The sequence below is a fragment of the Pempheris klunzingeri genome, chromosome 20, assembly GCF_042242105.1.
Source record: "Pempheris klunzingeri isolate RE-2024b chromosome 20, fPemKlu1.hap1, whole genome shotgun sequence".
Classification (NCBI taxonomy): Eukaryota; Metazoa; Chordata; class Actinopteri; order Acropomatiformes; family Pempheridae; genus Pempheris; species Pempheris klunzingeri.
This window is the reverse complement of record NC_092031.1, coordinates 16,117,130-16,135,359: the sequence shown is the minus strand read 5'-3', so window position 1 is coordinate 16,135,359 and position 18,230 is coordinate 16,117,130. Positions and strand designations below refer to the sequence as shown.

The window sequence follows — 18,230 nt, the reverse complement described above, 5'->3', positions numbered from 1 at the left end:
CAAAACCCCGAGCTGACAGAGTGCTGCACAAAGATTCACTGTGGGATCCTGTTACATGAGACAAGAGATGAGGGTAGATAGATGTGGACACACACACACACACATACACACACACAATGATTTACCTAATATGGAGTTTGATAGCCAATGTTGAGAGCAGGATGAGGACTAACACGAGAGGAACCTCTGGGAGAAATTAGTAACTTTAAATGCAGAAATATTCTACATTCAATGTTCTTCTCCATCATGTTATTGGCCACGGAGATGCCCACACACAGAGTGCAACCCACCCTCCCCCCTCTTTGTCAGCATGTGTGAGTGTTCCAAAATAAAAGCCCTGACTTTGGTCTGTGCCCGCCATCCTCCACAGCTGGAAGTGTGATTTGCTCGGCGTCAATCTCAACAACAAACCACCTCCCACCCCACCCTCCGCCCCCCAACCATCCCCTCCATCCTGCACAGGAAATTACCTTTCCCACTCACTCGCCAGATGCAGAAGTGTGTGCATGTGCGTGCGTGTGTGTGTGTGTGTGTGTGTGTGTGTGTGTGTGTGTCACCTGTCAGTTTCTGTCTGCTCTGCGTGCATGTGCATGTGTTTGTGTGTGGGCACGTGAGCCTGCCAAATGTGTTTTCACTGTGTGTGACAGTTGGGGGCAGGGCCAGAGGGAGGTTCTGACTAGAAACAGAGCGTCCAATGTTTCATATTACACTCCTCGGCTGGGGGAAAAAAAGAGAAGAGGAGGAGGAGGAGGAGGAGGAAGGAACCAGGAGAACCTTCTTTTCTTCAGAGGCATTTAACTGGGAGTTTATGGAGGCTGCAGCCGTGGAAAATGAAGATCTCCTCTGTGGTCTTCGCTCTCCTGACTCGAGCACTGCTTGGAGGTAGGAAAAGTTTATTTTGCTTCATACCAAAGTGGATGTGGTGGAGACTAAATGTTCCCCACTATTTTCCAGAGAAGCTTTGCAGAAAGCATCTGAGAATCAGAGAAGGATGTTGGTGTGATGGAGAAAAACCTTTTGGTCGATAAGAACTGACTAAAACTTCTCCTGAAACAAACGGATTTCAGGGTGTGTTAGCAAGAAAATAAGTTTATCAAAGCAAAATGTGTGTGTGCAGAGATGAGAGGGGACCCCAGAGTGAAAATTGGTGGTTTGGAAGTAAAACAGAGCTTCTAGTTTCTCTTCTACACTCATTTATAGTGATTTCAGTGATCTTCTGTCAACCAGGTTATTAAATTGAACAGTTTGAGAGCTCAAAATAAACATGCAAGAGCAAAGCAACACTTTTCAGCCACTCTCCTTGTTTTGCTCTGTCACTCAAAACTAAATGAAAGACAAAGCACTGATTTGAATTACTGAGCTGAAAGCATCTGAGCTGTGGGACACTAAAATGCTTGCGTGTCGTGAAAAGTGCGCATTATGAAATTGCCCACGGTTGGAAAAAAAAACATATGCGTGATAGACTGTCATGCAACACATGCAGCAGTAAAGTTTGTTCCTCAATGTTTGGCCAACGAATGTCGTCACGCCGCCACAAACAACGCGTCTGTCAGCGCGAGGGTGAGGAAGCCTGTTGGCTAACAACAAAGCCACCAGAGCAGTGGGGAAGAGGAAGAGGCTTTCATCTGTAAAACAAACCTGTGAACAAACTTCAAATGTTCCACTGCTTGTTGTCCTCTCACGCTGCTTTCATGATCTTAAAATGACTCTGTTAAAGCAAATCTGTGCACTTTTATTTTATTCTTATTATCATTTTTCAACTTTCCCTTCCATTCTTGTCAGTTGTCGAGTAATTTGTTATATAGATGCTCAACCTTGGAGCGTATCCATTTCTCCCTACATCTGACACAGATCTGACACCATAAGAAAGCAATTGTTTTATCACCATGCCTCCACGTATGAAATGCATTTGGATTCTCTTTAATCCCCCTTTTTTCTAATTCAGAGTTGCGCGATCCATGCATGCTATGTTTCTTTATCGTTCCTTGTGTGTGTTTGTCAGACTACATCTGCAATATGATGTTACCACATATCAAGTTACCATTTACATGTGAAAATGATTTGATAAAACTCTCCTCTATGTTTGGTAACAAGGGAGTGGGATTGGTAAAGATGCAACCAATACTCTCATATTCAGGGGAGTGATGTCTTTTTAAGTGATTTTCTTTAATAATTGGCCAAAGCTGCAGGTTAAATGTGGCTCCTAACATTACAGCAACAGCCAAATAGGTTTGGCTGTGTGACATTTGAAGAAGTGAAGAAGTGTAAATCCCTTAGTGCTGACAGAAACTTGCTGCTCTTAATGTCGACTTAACATTTGCTGAACGTTTCTCTGTTAACTCTGTGAGTTCTACATAAGAACAACTAAATAACAATCCAAACAAAGTAAAGGAAGTATTCTCTGCTAGTTTCAGTACTTGAGTAGCCATTTTTTTTTACAGTGCAGCCAACCATCTGAAGCATGGACAAAACAATGGAAAGACAGGAAAACAGCTGAATGTTTTCAAGGAGATGCCTCGACTCTGTCAAACTCAGAGGACGGCTGTGACCAACATGCAGTCATACAAGAGCAGAGCATGACTTCACAGCCGCTTGTGTTTTTGTTAAGACGTAACCTGCATCAGCTTTTAAGCTCATAAGGGATTTGATCTGATCACATATGGGATGTTTGATTTAGAAAAGACATCATCCATACCGACCCAGACGTCTTGATACTACATACTGCTCCAAAACAAGATTCTAAAATAACCTGGCTAATCTTGCTTCTCCAGATTTGTGTTTGGCCATCAACGTCACCATCACCCCTTCCCCCTTCACGGTGGCCCAGGAGGGTCAAAACATCTCGCTCTCCTGTGTTGTGTCCCAGCGGCGCCGCAATGCTGCTCTACCTGTGGTGAAATGGACCTTCCTGCCAGCGGGCACAGACCGGCCAGAGGACGAGCTCCTCATCGCCCGCGTCAACATGAGGAAGGCCCGTTTCTATGGCAACTACACAAAGAGCTTCCCGTGGCCCAAACTGAAGCTGACGGTGGTGAAGCAGGGGAAGATCTTTGACCTGGTGATCCTCAATGTGTCCGAGGGGGACCGGGGGCTCTACATGTGCCGGGTGCAGGAGTTTAAAAAGCACCAGGACCGCTGGAAGGCCTCGTCAAACTGCACCGCTGCTACTGAGCTCAGAGGTGAGGGGTAGATTTAGATTTGGCAGTTAGGCGTTCCATGAGCATCGCCCTGCTTCGCATTTGTTCAGTCGCAGATTTAAGACCACTGAAACACTGAGGTGTGAAAGGTTTTTAAATAGTTTGTAGTTTGTTCCTTCACAGAGAGCATGGTCAGCTTTGGATTCATGTCACACACAATGTCAGTGTGTGAATATCAGTGTCAACCTATAACACGTAGAGACTCTTAAAGGTTTGGAATGTAGGATTTAGGGGGATCTATTAGCAGAAATGGAATATAATAAAAGAATAAAAATAAAAATAGTAAAAGATGCAGCAGGTTCTTGACATTGGCCACAATGTTGCACAGCCATATTGTATCCTGGTCGGCCATCATACTTCCTCTATATGCTTGGAAAGGGAGGGGTGGAGCTGAGGGGATCTCATTTGGTTGCAATCTGCAAGCTCACTGCTAAACGCTACTAAACACTTTACATTGCACCTTCAAGTGGCATCGCCGAGATTGTGGTCTAAAATGCTCTTCCATAACTCTTCAGGAACATTTGAAAAGCACCCAATACCTGAGAAATGTGTTTGTTTTTAATAAGTGGAGTTATGGAAAATTGGGGTTTTGAGCCACAAAAGTTGGGGAAACTCTGTATTCGGCTGCTCCATAATTCATTCTTGGTAGAAGAAACCAGTAGCTGGAGCCCACTTTCTCACAGGATGACATCAGTGCTTTTGATGGTGCAGGGCGGAGACTTAACAAGTATTCCTTCAACCACAACAGAAGCAATGACAAATGCTGTTTTGATAATAGTAAGACCGCAAAGAAGTTTTACGCAGATGTCAGGAGTGTCTGCAGGGATCTTTCATGGCCAGCAGCAGTAAACTGTGACTGCTATTGAGCAGCTCTCAGCTGTGAACACATGAAACTGTTTGAGGCTTTATCTGGACGTCTCTATAAAGAGCATGGGCGCCCTGCTAACTCTCTCTGACTTGTTCTGAAGGAGAGGGAGGGGGGTAACAACTCTTTGTGCCACCACATTTTCATCGGTAATTCTGTCAAATGTTTCCAAATGTGGCGTCCAGACCCAAAGGGGAAGACTCACATTGTGCACACTGAAGGTAGCAGAAAAACTCTCCTGGCGGAGCAGTTCTGCGTCCCCAGTAGTAGCATTTTCTCTGACCACAAGTAATGTGGTGAATGATGTAATTCATCTGGCTGAAGAGGCACTGGAGTGGGCTCACCAAGCAAAAGCACTGTCCTGCTTTTGATTTGGAAGGGGAGATGTCATTGGTTAGGAGCAAGCCTGGAGATAAAAGGATCCTCCGCTGCAGCTTTGACTGAGTAGACGATCTTGGAGAAAGAGCAGAGAGAGTGTGAGGTTTCAGTGCCACCGCTGGCACGTGAGACGTTCACACAACGGAATGGATGACAAATCCACTGGTACCAGAAACAGCTCTGAAATCCCTTCGCTTTCAGAAAACCAGAAACACACTTTAAAAGCTTTGTCAATTTTTCCTCCCGACTTTTCACGTGTCAGATTTTGAATACAGTTCTCATGTTCACCAGCAAACATGAAGAGATTGACTTTTTCCTTCGTATTAATAAAAGCTAAAATGCAGGGCTGCTACTCTAAACTCTCATAAGTGTCCAAGAGTTCCCTCAACAAAAAGCCAGTGGAATTTTTCCATTGGATTTTAGATTACTGCAGAAAATAAGCGTATTGGAAAACAAATGAATAGTTAAATGAACTACACCCGGGTCGCATGACTTAAACACCACCATCAATAAGCTACACTGCAATTTGAATTGATAAATCTACAAGTTGGAGAGGCTGTAAATGTGGACCAGTGATTAGATGAGTTTCCATGTTCGGCATGCTCGTAGTCTCATTTAGACATTTGTTAGCAATCGACTTTTTTAAGACACGTAAAAGCTTCAACATTCAAGAGTGGAATATTTATGACATTTTATGTCGAAGAACAAAAGGTGAGAATCTCCAGATTTGTGTTAACCATAACCATCTAACCAAAAACCCTTTTTAAAAAATTCACTGACTTTAAAATGAGGGAACTAGAAGTGTAAAAATGCCAACTCATATCCAGATTTTAGGACCTGTTGCTGCAGTACTCTGTGATAGCTTGAAAATAACGTTCAGTTACCACTGTTGGTAGAGGCTAGTTAACCAGGCATGGTAACATTTGCAGTTTAAGCCAAAGGAAACTCTGTGTAATCCACCCTTTACACTCGTGCATTTTTGCTCTTAAATCACTCTCATTAAGGCCACATGAAGACAAATCCAAACCTTGACATTCGTGCTGTGCCTGGTTACTTTTGCTGAAATAGGATTGGACAGGAGAGGTCAACAGTCAGTTGCTTTGTCCTGCGTCTCCATGTTAGTCAACAGGAGTTGCAGTACTGGGACGTTCTGCTGTGTAAATGAAGTGTAGGTTTCTGGTAATGTGATGCTAATGCTAGGTATCCAGATTTTCTGTCATTTACCTCAAACAGACCGGAAATTAGACGCATATGTGCTCATATGTGAACAACAAGCCTTTAGAGCAGCACACACAGGATGAAATGGCTTCAGGTTCAGTCAGTATTGTGCTCCACGAAAAGCTCAGCTGATAGCAGTCAATGTGAGATTGCTGCTTCGAGAGTGGTTTATCTGGAGTGATCCATACAACAACTTAAAAGACAATTCATCTTATTCAAGCTCATTGCTGTGGCACTGTCAGTGTTCAACAACACTAGACGCTGCTCACCACATTTTCCATGGAAGCGTTCCTACAGGCTGTGACTTTCGGGGTGTCCACAGCCAAGTCTGGGCCCGAGCAGACACGCACTCCCTACTGAGAGCTGTTGACATTGGCTCTCACATGGAGTTTCCCTCCCAAAAGTAGAACAGACAGTCCAGAGAGCCTCAGCAGAAATGGAACAAGAGATAGTTGTGCTGAGGAAGGTAAAGTTCGAATGTTTGTCTGCAGTGACAGTCGAGTGGGCAACTGGCTCGTGTCTGGCTCATAACCTTTGGCGGTAAAGGATGTGGAGAGTTATTTTCATGCAAGGAAGCGCCAGTCCATTGTGGCTCCAGAGATATTAATAAATAAAGCCCAGAGCGACATTTTTGAATGAATACTGCAATTATGACATGAATGGAAATACATGTAGAAAATAAAGCTAAAATCTTTTATTATTCTTCACATAACAGGCCTGTAGGAAGTCCAAAATTCTGGATGAGACCAGAAAGTGTTTAGTGTTTTCAGGCGCTTAAAGTTTAATGTCTATAAATTCCTTTGCTTTGAAATTAAATGAATAAATAAATTGAAATTGACTAAAGTTAGGTCAGATTTTTTTTTAATCCAAAATCTGACTGGTGAATCTGTTTCTGAAAATCCGACTATTCCACATTTAATCCAACGTATTTATTGAAATCCTGCCATAAAAGTTTTAAAAACTAATTCTGTGTGACTGCACAGGTACTTCTTGTCAGATATAATCAAAAACAAAAGTAATGATTTAAAAAACCTGTGGAATTTTAATTTTAATTTGAACCTGGAATACATTTCTTTTAAATGGTAAGAAATATGAGGTTTAACTTTGGAAAACGGTGTGCTCATGCTGCAGGAAGCAAAATAAATGTTTGGTTAGTTGAATCCTGGTAGGAATCAGTTTAAAGGTGCACTCTACCAGCTAAGTATTTTACTTTTATTTATAAAAAAAATAAAATAAATGTGATATTCTGACTTTACATTCCTCGTGTGAGTTTAGCTCCAAAAAATTCTGAATCCTACATTTCCCATAATGCTCATGAATGACATCCCTCCAGGCCCTAACCCATTTCAATTATGACTTCTTAATACTGAACACTTTGAAAAGCGCTGGCCAGGATCTACGTTAAAAGGTCTAAAAGGTCTAAAAACACTGGAAAACTGCACTATTTCATCCCAGTATTCACACCAATGCTTGACAGCTATGATAAACATCAGCTACTCATCTGAGAAGTTAAAACCCCTCTGGGACCAATGCTCCTGGTCGCCTCTTGGCATGAGAAACAGCACATGATGGAGACTTTATGTGCACAAAACATGTGCTTTTGTGACAGCTGATGGAATTTCTGTGGTCGGATAACATTAGGTGACCAGGTGTTTCCACGATCTGTCTCGCACACAAAAGTCCCATTACTCTCCCCACTACTGCTGCAATAAACACATGCAGAGAGGTCAGAGGGTTTGGTAGAAAAGCCGAGGGCAGAGTGCAGTGTGGACACAGCCTCCTCTTGGCATAAACAAACTGAATTCTGAGGTATTTCTATAACACATGTGGGCGAATACAAGTTAACAAGGGTGTTTCTAGGAGGTACACGGCAGACGGATGTGGCATGGGTTTAAGAATAGTGAGGATGCAGCACTATCACCGTAGTGGAGTCCCAAACATGGCTGTAGAGCTAAAAGTGGCGTAAAAAACAGGTATATGAGTAAGCAGACGACAAAATGGATCTATGTTTATTGCCTTGATGGGGACACAGTGAGCAAAAGTACGGGAAGCTTCTAATTCTCCGAAGAAAGGACACACAGAGACAACAGGAAGTTGAAGAGTGGATTATTCAAAGCTTTGTTAAGACACACAACGTCTCTGTGTACTTCCATTCATCTCCAGTCGTTTATTATACAGTAAATTAGAGCGGTGACTGACTCAGTAGATGGGGAAGACACACAGGATCATTATTCACTCCAGCTCCATGTCTGTGTATTGATGTTTACAGTGTTGGGTTTGTTGGGGCACAAAAAAGAGGCACCAATCCAATTAAATACAGCAAATGAATGCACGTCTTTGGCTCTGATGAACAAAAAGTAGTTTGTTAGAATGTTTCCAGCGTGGTCCTCAGCCATTCGAAAGCTGCAGTAAAAAGAAGACATTTTCTAGATGAGGATAAAAGCCAGTTTTATGGTGCACAGTCCATCAGATTTATCCCATTTCGGATTATTCCAGCATGTACAGCTGTCGCAGTGACAGAGCTACACAGAACCTCAGGCAAAAACTCCCCACGAACGGCATAGATGTTATCAAGATTTATGCTGCGAGTAATTAACTGTGACAGAAGGGCGGGTCTTTGAATTCAATCATCTGCCATTTTATACAAGCGGTAGAGAGTCTGTTTTAAATAATATTTCACTCAGAAACTGTGCAGCCCGCAGCGAGGCAGTGTGTGTGTTTGCTGTGGTTTTAGCACCAATATTACTGTCTATAACACACACTGGTGGTTTTTGAAGATTTGCATGAAGAATGATGGTAACGGGGAAAAAGGGAGCATTACAGCATAGGTGTTATGTAAATCAAAGAAATGGCTTTCACACAGGCGAGCAAATAACATAACAGCCAAATTACACAATGTTAAAGACACCCGCTGGAAGCTTACACACTTTATCCGAGCGTGGGCTGACACAAAACCGACATCTTTGTCTTCATTACGGCGCTTCATCTTCTTTTGTACATGTTATTTTGCATTTTTGATCGGTGGCAATTTTTAGAAGTTGGAAAACACCAAGCATCTGTGTTTTCACCTAAACTGAGATTAAGCACAGGCTTTGTTTTAGCACAGTCCTAAACCATTTAAACTGCAAACCTACTCGTATTTACAAAGTACCTAATTTGCAAAAAAAATTCAATAATCCACAGAGATATGTTATTTTTCATCGATCCTCAATTTAAAAATGATCGAGGCGTAGGTTCAGTGCTTTCACAGGTGGGGAGCAAATCCAAAGGTATGCTTGGTCTGTAAAAGCCTTCCAACCAACAGTCTAGCAAAAAAAAGATTAAGAAAGGAATTGAACCGAGGTGAAAATGTCCATCAGCTCATTTTGAGGGTTTGAAAAAGCCTGAAGAGCCAGTTCACAGCAAAGAGGGATCTTATTGGAATCCTGAGCTGATATTGCTTAACGTGTCGTGCTCTGTGAACTAGTGAAAGACGTGTGCTGTCAGCAGGTGTGTGTAAGTGCGCCCTGTTACTGCTGCTGCCTTGTAGTGAAATGGGTAGTTCGGCTGTGGAGGTGTCAGCAGGATGCGGCATTGTGGAGAAACTCTTTGCTGTCATTTAATCTTAGTTCTCTCAGAGCTGCAGACTTTATGGTAAACATCCCATCCGACTGCTTCGTGTGATGTCTGACAGTGTGTGTGACGGGAGGTTGGACCTAAAGGTTAAATGAGAGCTGATACGGAAGATCAAGTCTTACGTTTTATAGACTTTTTCCAACTTTTCGGGTCACCATCTGGTTGGAAGACATAGTAGATGTTCGGTTGCTAAGAGCTGTATGTTTTGATGCTGTAGTTTTGCGCTCAAAAAATAGTCTGGAGAACTAACGCAGGATCATCTGAACCATGCTTACAGCAAGTCTGTCAGTCTGTCAGTCAGTCAGTCAGTCAGTCAGCCCGCAGGACAGCCAGTCTGCCTGTGGGAAAGTCTCCAGCCGGCGTGGCGAGCCTGCCTGTCGTCAGCCGCTGGCGGTTTGGGGTATTTCAAGATGCCCTGGTGGGTGTCACTTCACGAGCTTCCTACCACCAGCTCAGCAAGAGTGCAGCGGTGTTAAGACTACTGTGGTCAGATGGGGTGGAGAAATGAGCGAGTGTGTGGGGAGAGATTTCAGGTTGAGTATGAGAGGCATATTTTCTCAGTACATAGCTGCAATTCTCATTACACTGATTAAGGCTGCATTCACATTCCTCCACCGGCTGCGCGTTGGGCTGTCTCCAACAGTTGTCTCCTCTAAACGGGGATGTCCAGGGAGCCATAATTATCTAAGACAGTTGAAGTCACACTCACTTTAGAGCTTCTCTTCCCTCTTGTTATGGTGTTCACTAAGTACTCCCTTCTAAACACACAAACTGTTTGGGAAAGACCAGTCTGTCAAACAGTTTGTCATTGTTTTAATACTTTACTATATTACCAGGGCTAATTAACTTCACCCTAAATGCTAAAATACAACGTACACAGGGATCATTAAATGGCGAGGATACCAACATTTTTGCTCTAAGCTTTAGCATAAATCTGTCCCGCACCATAACAAATGGGTTGTCAAACAGCATGTATATATCAAATGCATATTTATTACTAATTTAACTAAGTCCCATGGAGCCAACATTTTAACATCCGAGGGGAGCGGAGAAAGGGAAACATTTTCATGCCAAAAAAAGGAAAAATTAGTCTGAGAGGACATAAAATGGACACACATCGCCTTGTTTTACCACAACAGTTTGTTATGAATGGGGAAAAAGAGGCTAACGACCAGAGCATGGGTGGATGTGAGGTAAAGGTTTACGATGATTCATAACTCTAAACCAACTCTTTGCATTAACGTCTGAGTTAATAAGCTTTTTGTCATTTTTGGTCCAGGGAAGGTTACGGTTGAGCCCTCAGGACAGTGATTCAGAGTCAGGATCAGGCAGGGAGGAGGCCGACCTCAGCTCGTTGTCTTCCTACAATTAGCTTTATTTAAACTGTAGCCAGCGTGTAATCAGGCGGCAGGGAGGCCACAGTGATGACTACAGACTTTACATGCTCCTCTTCTCTCTCTCTCTCTCTTTCTCCATGAAGTGCATGTCCTACCAGCCACCAAGGCCAAAGAGAGCCTGTGGAGCTTGTTTGAAGGTAAGTGGTTATATTTTTAGTGTGTGTGTGTGTGTGTGTGTGTGTGTGTGTGTTCGTGGTGGACTGGCACCGTATCGTCCTTGGCAGGCAAAAATAGCCCAACCCAAAGAATATAGTACAGTGCCTTAAATAGCTCAGCAAAACATGCACTTGTACATTTTTTCCTTCAGATTTTTGCGTGGAGTCAAACACTAGGTATGAGGCTGATACTCTGTTGGACTGATGTGTGTGTGTGTGCACGTTTTTGTGTTGCAGATGTGTACCTGTGTGCAGTGCTGATCTGCTCAGTGGGCCTGCTGTGTATGTGCATGTTCACAGTGACAGTAACCTGCCAGTACATACAGAGGAAGCAGAGGTTAAAAGGTTAGCAGCAACATCAAGATAACTCAATATTCTCTGTTAACCTGTTTCTGTTCTTTTCTCCATCGAGTCTTGTTTCTTGTTTACATTTCTGAATGTCTCGTATCTCTGCAGATAATTACCACTTGGTCAAAAGCCCTCAGAACAGGTAAGATCTTAGGGCGACAGTCTCACACATGGCCAAAAAAAAAAAAAAGCTAACAGACACTAAAATTCTCTAAACTGCACTGAAACTCTGGTTATGTGCTCTCAATCCAGCTCAGGAGAGACGGTCACCAGTGTGGTCAGTGTGTCGCCTGCTCTGCCCAAGAAGGAGAGGAGGTACAGGAAGAAAAGGAGCAGAGACTACCAAGAGGAGATACCACCAGAGATACCTGCAAAAGGTAAACAAGAGTGTCTGGGTGCATTTACACCTGAAAGTTTGTCTAAAACATTTTGGAAAAATCCACTAGATTTTTGTTTTTGAGCATTGCCATAATATCGCTGTATAGTCATTATGGGGACTTCATGCTATGATAGAATACATGAGGACATAATATACTTATTATGCCTGATTACACATCCAGCGTACACCAAGCAACATTAGCATTCTTTAGCATTCAAAGCTCAATAATCACCATACACCTTGTTACCTTGATCAGTGCAAAAAATCTTTGCCACATACACCCTGTAAAACATTTTTTTACAGGGTGTAAAGTGAAGTTTTTGCACTTCGTTTTCTCTACAATTGAAACACAGTCACACAAGGTGTTTTCCACAGTCTTCGTGCTGAACCAGCATCACATATAACATACAAGCATGGGAGTTTCATCAGTCTTTACATCTAACTTGCAGTAAGAAAGTGAATAAGTGTATTTCCCCCAAAATGTCAAACTGTTCCTTTAACTTGCAGGCCATACAACCAAAGCACTGAGCTGAAAGATGCTAAAACGCTACAGGGGCTACAGGGATGGGTGATAATTCTTTGTGGGTTCATCATCTAGAGGTGCTCACATTGCACAGAACTTTTTGATTGCACATAGCTATTAGCAGCTTTAAGCCTGCTGGGTGAATGGAGCTCCACCTGGGACACCAATCACCTTTAGGCTTGATGTTAGAATCAGACACAGATCTCTGCAAAACCAGTAACTTTTGTTGTGTCCCTGCAGCTCCCATTGGAGACAAAACACGGAAACCCAAACTTTTAAAACCACAACCAAGGAAAGTAGTGTTGGTGAGTGCTTTACATGCCCTTTTATACATCGATCACTGTAATCATAATACTTATTTGTGGCCAAATAATAAAGAACCTACCTAGTAGTCATTTTCACCTGTGTGTAACCTACATATTCATAAACCTCTCTTCTAGTGAACATGCGTTGATACCTTTTACCTAAAAATGACCAGACAGAGCAAGGCATTCATAGTGACGGCCTAGTATTGTTATTGTCCGTATGCCTAAACACCAGAAATGGTATAAAATGTGCCACAAAACTGTAATTTTGTAATTATCACTGGAAAGAACTGGCTCTGTGGCAACTCAGCATTTTAATGGCACAGAATGCGGCAAGAGGTAATTCAATGTTGGCAAAGTCAACCTATGAATCCTGTAAGGTGACGCCCACACACAGCCTGCTCACATCTACCAAACCAACGCTGTAAAGTAGAGAGAAACCAAGGAGAGGAGAGAGGGAAACATCCAACTTCGGATTCAGTTCTAGCTCAGTTTTAGAGGATTTGTTGACTGAATTCATATCCTGGCAAGAAATCATAAGCTTAATGACAAAGTTTGACATGAAAATCTCTCTCAACCTCCCCGCTCATTTTCTAACCACTGATACCACTTCCTTCTCTCGCCATCCCCCTCTCCTCCGTTTTTATCTTCCTCTGCCCTCTTTCTCCTCCGTCGCCACATCTGCAGCCGAGGATAGTGGAGGAGAATCTGACCTACGCAGAGCTGGATCTGGTGAAGCCGATTCCAGAAGCCAAGGCGTCATGCAGCGGCACCGTGTACGCTCAGATACTGTTTGGGGAGCAGCAGCTATGAGAGAAACACACCACTAGTAACTGTGCCTTGTGTAAAAAGGAATTGTCTATTTATAGTCTGTATTATTTTGTATTCTTATTGGTTTGTGAAGGCCAAAATGTCTCACTATTACTGTACCTATGACTTTATATGTTCTTTGATACTACTTCCTTTTCTGAGACCAAGATGCAAAAGGAAACATTTTGTAGAATTTTTCTTTTGCACCCATTTTTGAACCCTGTGTAGCTTAAACTGGGAACACAATAGAAGGCTGTGCAGCTCTCCGATTGGAGATCGGAGATTTTTAATTAGCGGGCTAATCCGAGCCTTCCCTTTCATATCAAACAGGTCCTGGTCGATATTTGCAATCAAGCGGGTCAGCGGTGAAGTGATATAGTGCTCTGCTACCATCTGGCAAGAACAGTGCTATTTCTTTATGGTTTATTTTAGACATTTTAGAAAATGGTCCCAACCAGGCTAGCTGTTTCCCCGGCCTACAGTCTATGGGACATTCCCAAGATAAGCTAATTGCCTCCCGGCTTTAGCTTCATACTTAACCCTTTATCGAGCAAAGGGACCATATTTGGTAACTTAAGTGGGAGTTCAAAATACCACCCCTTGCCTCACCATGAGGCAGTAGAACTACAAGATTTCTCCAAGCCAATCAGCGACAATCAGGCTACATGACAGACCGGCAAGAAACCATATATGGTAACTTAATTGACCCCGATTTTCGACATTTTTTTTAAAAAACTTGCCATGTAATGACCACCAGTAATGGTCTAGGGTTGAAATTTTGAATTTCTAAGTATTTCAATGAGTGCCCTATAAAGGGTTAATGTACATCTAAACCATTTCCCAAAATGTCGAACTATTCCTTTAAATTCATAAACGCACACTATTTTGGATCCTGGCATTTTGATTAGTTGAAATACATGCAGGCTCTTTGTAAGCAATATTTTGCTGACATCTCTGAGGTCACTTCCACAGTGAGCTGTGGGAAACTCCATTTAGAGTGAGCAGATTTATGAAGGAGACACAAAATAAATTAAAGGCATCCGTTGTTGTGGATGTGAACCAGTGCAGTTTTGAATGTGATTTACTTCTAGTGTGTTCCCAGCATTATCTGCCTCACAGCATCTGCGTTCAGTGTGTTTTTGTGTGTCAGACTGCAGTTTATAATGACCACAACTCCACAGAGTTGATATTAAAGTAGCGATTAGCCCTTCAGTGCTCCCCCCCCACCCACCCACAGGCAAGTTATGTGAGACCATGCGAGCCCTTTCATCTGGTGCCAACATCAACTTAACAGGCTGTTAGTGACACACACACCAACATATACTGTATATTCATACAAGGGTGGAGGGCTAAACACCCTTGTAGACTCACACGTACAAAGGCACATACTATAAATCCAAAAAGCTGCAAACAACTGTGACACCTGATCTGCAATCAGGGACAAACAAAGAACTGGGTTTGGGCCGACGGAAGTCGTAGTTTACTTCAAACCTCAAGGTGATTTTCTTGTTTGAGATAAGAATGCACCATATCGGCTCCCGCATACCTTCGTGCGGCCTCCCTGTGTTCTCACTTTCCACGAATCTGAGTGTGAAAGTGCTTAGGCCTCTTTTTCCATTTAATGATCCTCTGGATTCAAGCATGGAAAAGCAAAGGAGAGTTTTTTAAACAGTGAACTTGAAACCCAGACACAAAGGCACCGTATCACTCCCTTCCCCCAAGACTTCCACTATCTGCTGTGGAGTTGTCCGTGAAGGACCACAAGCAGTGGTGAGAGAGCCCTGCAATCCATATCATACTTAAGTAAAAGTATATATTAGATTATTAGTTATTGTTACTGATGCATCAGCGTGTAAGAAACATTTCACTGTTGCATCAGTTTGTTATTTTATTTCAGTGGTTTCCAACCTCGGGGTTGGACCCACCCAAAGGGTCACCAGATAAATCTGAGCAGTCCTGAGATGATTACTGTTAAACAGATCTGTTCTCCCTATTTTTTTGGACTTGAGTTTATTTTTTGTGTCTTTGGAAAGTTTGACCTTGTTGGGCCTAAAGCAGTTATTGAAATGAAACTAGGTTTGGAGGCTCTGACACTGAATAGACCCCAATTTTTACTGAAGGATCTCAGGCCTCATAATTATACTTGTACAGTATTAGAGTAAATGTACTTAGTTACTTTCCACCACTGAGATGGAGCCCTTCACAAACACACGTCTCTGTATTTAATTAGACTCTTGTGTAAAACATTTAAGAATGAACTCATATGTCTTATTCACTTTGGAGTTATGTAACGACTTTCTGAGAATCTGTGGAGCAGCTAATACGCCGAGCTAGCGAACAGCTAATGAACACACGGAAGATGGTGCGATCATCAGAGAGTCCTTCCGGCCACAGCTAGACAGAAGTTATCCATGTCTGTTTGGAATAGTTTAAAAAAAAAAAAAAAGTCACACTTTAGTTTTTACCCTCAATCCGCAGCTATAACACAAAAGCTGACTTTCAACATGGCTGCCAGCCAGGGGTCAGTTGAGAAAACCCCAACAAGTACAGTATAGCACAAGATTTCTGGCTAGCACCGCAAATTTACAACCCATTTTTTACTGCAGGCTGGCGGTTGTGGACTTTGACATTCTTTGTTTCCCTGCTTATATATTACATTTCAATTCAAACCACTATCGACCCCCATTTGTTACCATTCCCATTTTCCGTTGTTGTTCTCTTATGTGTATTTCAGTTGCGCAGTATGTATTATCCGTGTATGAAGTGACTGAAAGTGACCTTTCAGTGGCAGGCAGAACTGTCTTAAAAATGCCCTTAAACTGTGAAATGTAAAGTTCATTCCAGACCACATTGTCCTTAATGGGAGTCCGCTAACTAGAACCATGTGTGTGAATTGTGCCTCTCTCTCTCTCTCTCTCTCTCTCTCTCTCTCTCTCTCTCTCTCTCTTTTCCCTCTCTCTGCCCACCACTGACTTTGCATTCATCAACATTCCAGCATTTCTGCTCTTCTGTGTATCAGTAAGTGAAATAAATATAAAAGTGGATGTGAGCGGTACGCTGCCAGAGACGTGTTTTTCACCATGCTAGCGGCGGCGCTCTTTGGGTGGCCGTCCGCCACCTTCATCCAGACTGAAATATCTCCACAACTACCGCCATGGAGTTTTGTACAGACATGTATGCCCCCCATAGGATGAAGCCCTCTGACTTTAAAAACCACCTGACTTTTCCTCTCGTGTGTCCAGCAGGAACATTCGTCCCTTGTCCTGTGAAATCCGAACAACAAGGAGGATTGGCACAGACTCCATACATAGATGACATGGCTTTAGTCTTCCTCTGACTTTTTCAATTGGCCCTCAGGATGCAAACAGATTATACAACAGACTGTACAACACAACTAAACATTCCCGTCAGCTGTACTTTGTGTTTGGTGCTAATTAGTAAATGTTTGCATGCTAACATGCTAAACCAAGATGGTAAACATGGTTTCCTGTCTTGACCTGCACCAATTAATTGAACGGGCTGCATTGCACAACTACAACGGATAATAAGGGCCAGCGTAGGTAAAAAAAAATATTTTTAAAAAGTACAGAGTTTGGGGAGGAGGGTAATATTCTGAGAAAAAACACTTTTTCTGAGATTAAAGTGCTAAATTTGTAAGAAAAAAGAATATTCTCTGAGATTATAAAGGCATACACTTGAAAGAAACAACTCAGAAATGATCAGAGATTTATGAGTTTTTCCTTTTTGCTAAATCTGATAAGTATGTTGTACCAAGTTAAGTAAGTAATCCACAGCATGCATAATACATGGAAATTGGCATTATTTTTTCTCATATACTTGTGACTTTATAGAGGTTTTTTCCCGTAAATTTAAAATTTGAATACTACAACTTTTTTATTTTTAACCTGCCAGTCATACTGGCATTGTAGGCTTATCATTATATTTAGCATGAGGAATATCAGATGTAGAAAGTAAAATGTGTGATAACTTCTGTCAGATACACATCGTCTGGCTTTATTTTTTCAAATTTAATTGACATGAAACTGTTGCTCTTCATCCGTAGTAGATTTCAAAAGTAGCAGCCTGGCTCTTCTCTTGATCAAAGCTCATATACTGCGGTCGATTTCAAGGTTACACTGCTTGGACCCTGCTGGTACCATCCACGCCCCATTAACTGGATGAAAGATGTATGGTCCTAGTTCGAGCACTGAAAATATTTTGACTAATTTATTGGATTGGGTCAAACCATATTTGCACTTCGGACCCTGAACTCAGCAAGAGATAACAACAAAAGTGTGTTCTTCAAGCTTCCATGTGTTCTTAATATACACTCACTGATCATCATCAGCGAGATCTAAACTGTGATCAAAGCTCAGACTCAGCTCTGGTTCCCTTTCACCTCCTTGTTGACATAAAGAGGAGACGTGAGAGGGGGCAGCCGTCAGCAGCCTGGTTGGGTGTCAGCTCCTCTTGTGGTGGTGGAGGCGCTGTAATGAGAGGGGCAGATTTAAACGTTAGGTTTAGTTTACTCGCAACCTCCAAATTATTTTCGTAAGGAAAAGAGACAGGAAGCTCCCTGTGTGTGCGTGACACAAAAGGAACCCCGGAGGTCTTATAAAAATGTCTCACCCGCAAGGAAAACACATGGAGTTGACAAAAAAACACATCAGTTGATGACTTGGTTCGCAGGGAAGTGGTTCAATAGCAATAAAATATGATCCGTAAGGTAAATAAATTCAAATTGTTTAAGTGGGTGGGATTGTTGGAAAGAGAAGGGAATGAAGAATAAGGAACGGGAGAGAAAGAGTAAAAGAAATCCTGCGAGGAAGGTTTGGAGGTGCATTGTGGGACGGACTGATGCTAGTTTCCTGTCTTGGGCTCAAAACAGCAGGCTTTGCAGACGCTCCCCTAAAAAGAAACAACTGATGTCACCAGTAAAACAGCCAAACAAAGGCTATTGTTAAAGCCGAAACCCTTGCGTGTGTCTGTGCTCGGTCTGTCCCATGCATGTCATCTCAGTACATAGAAATACAATGCACA

The 18,230-nt window shown here is 42.4% G+C and overlaps 1 protein-coding gene across 1 annotated transcript; it reads left to right on the top strand.

Moving 5' to 3' along the window:
• Window positions 1-620: 620 nt before the first annotated feature.
• On the top strand, window positions 621-13,374 carry vstm4b (V-set and transmembrane domain containing 4b). Its single transcript, XM_070852075.1, has 8 exons — window positions 621-882; window positions 2,772-3,179; window positions 10,754-10,807; window positions 11,063-11,170; window positions 11,282-11,315; window positions 11,426-11,550; window positions 12,316-12,380; window positions 13,068-13,374. The coding sequence occupies exons 1-8, from the start codon at window positions 831-833 to the stop codon at window positions 13,191-13,193; spliced, it is 972 nt and encodes a 323-aa protein (XP_070708176.1). The 5' UTR covers window positions 621-830; the 3' UTR covers window positions 13,194-13,374.
• The last annotated feature ends 4,856 nt before the right edge of the window (window positions 13,375-18,230 follow it).

Excerpts from the sequence above, each read along its gene's own strand:
- vstm4b (XM_070852075.1), top strand. The coding sequence starts at position 831 with ATGAAGATCTCCTCTGTGGTCTTCGCTCTCCTGACTCGAGCACTGCTT. Across the intron at positions 3,180-10,753 it reads CGCTGCTACTGAGCTCAGAG|TGCATGTCCTACCAGCCACC; the intron begins GTGAGGGGTAGA and ends TTCTCCATGAAG. Across the intron at positions 11,316-11,425 it reads GTCAAAAGCCCTCAGAACAG|CTCAGGAGAGACGGTCACCA; the intron begins GTAAGATCTTAG and ends CTCTCAATCCAG.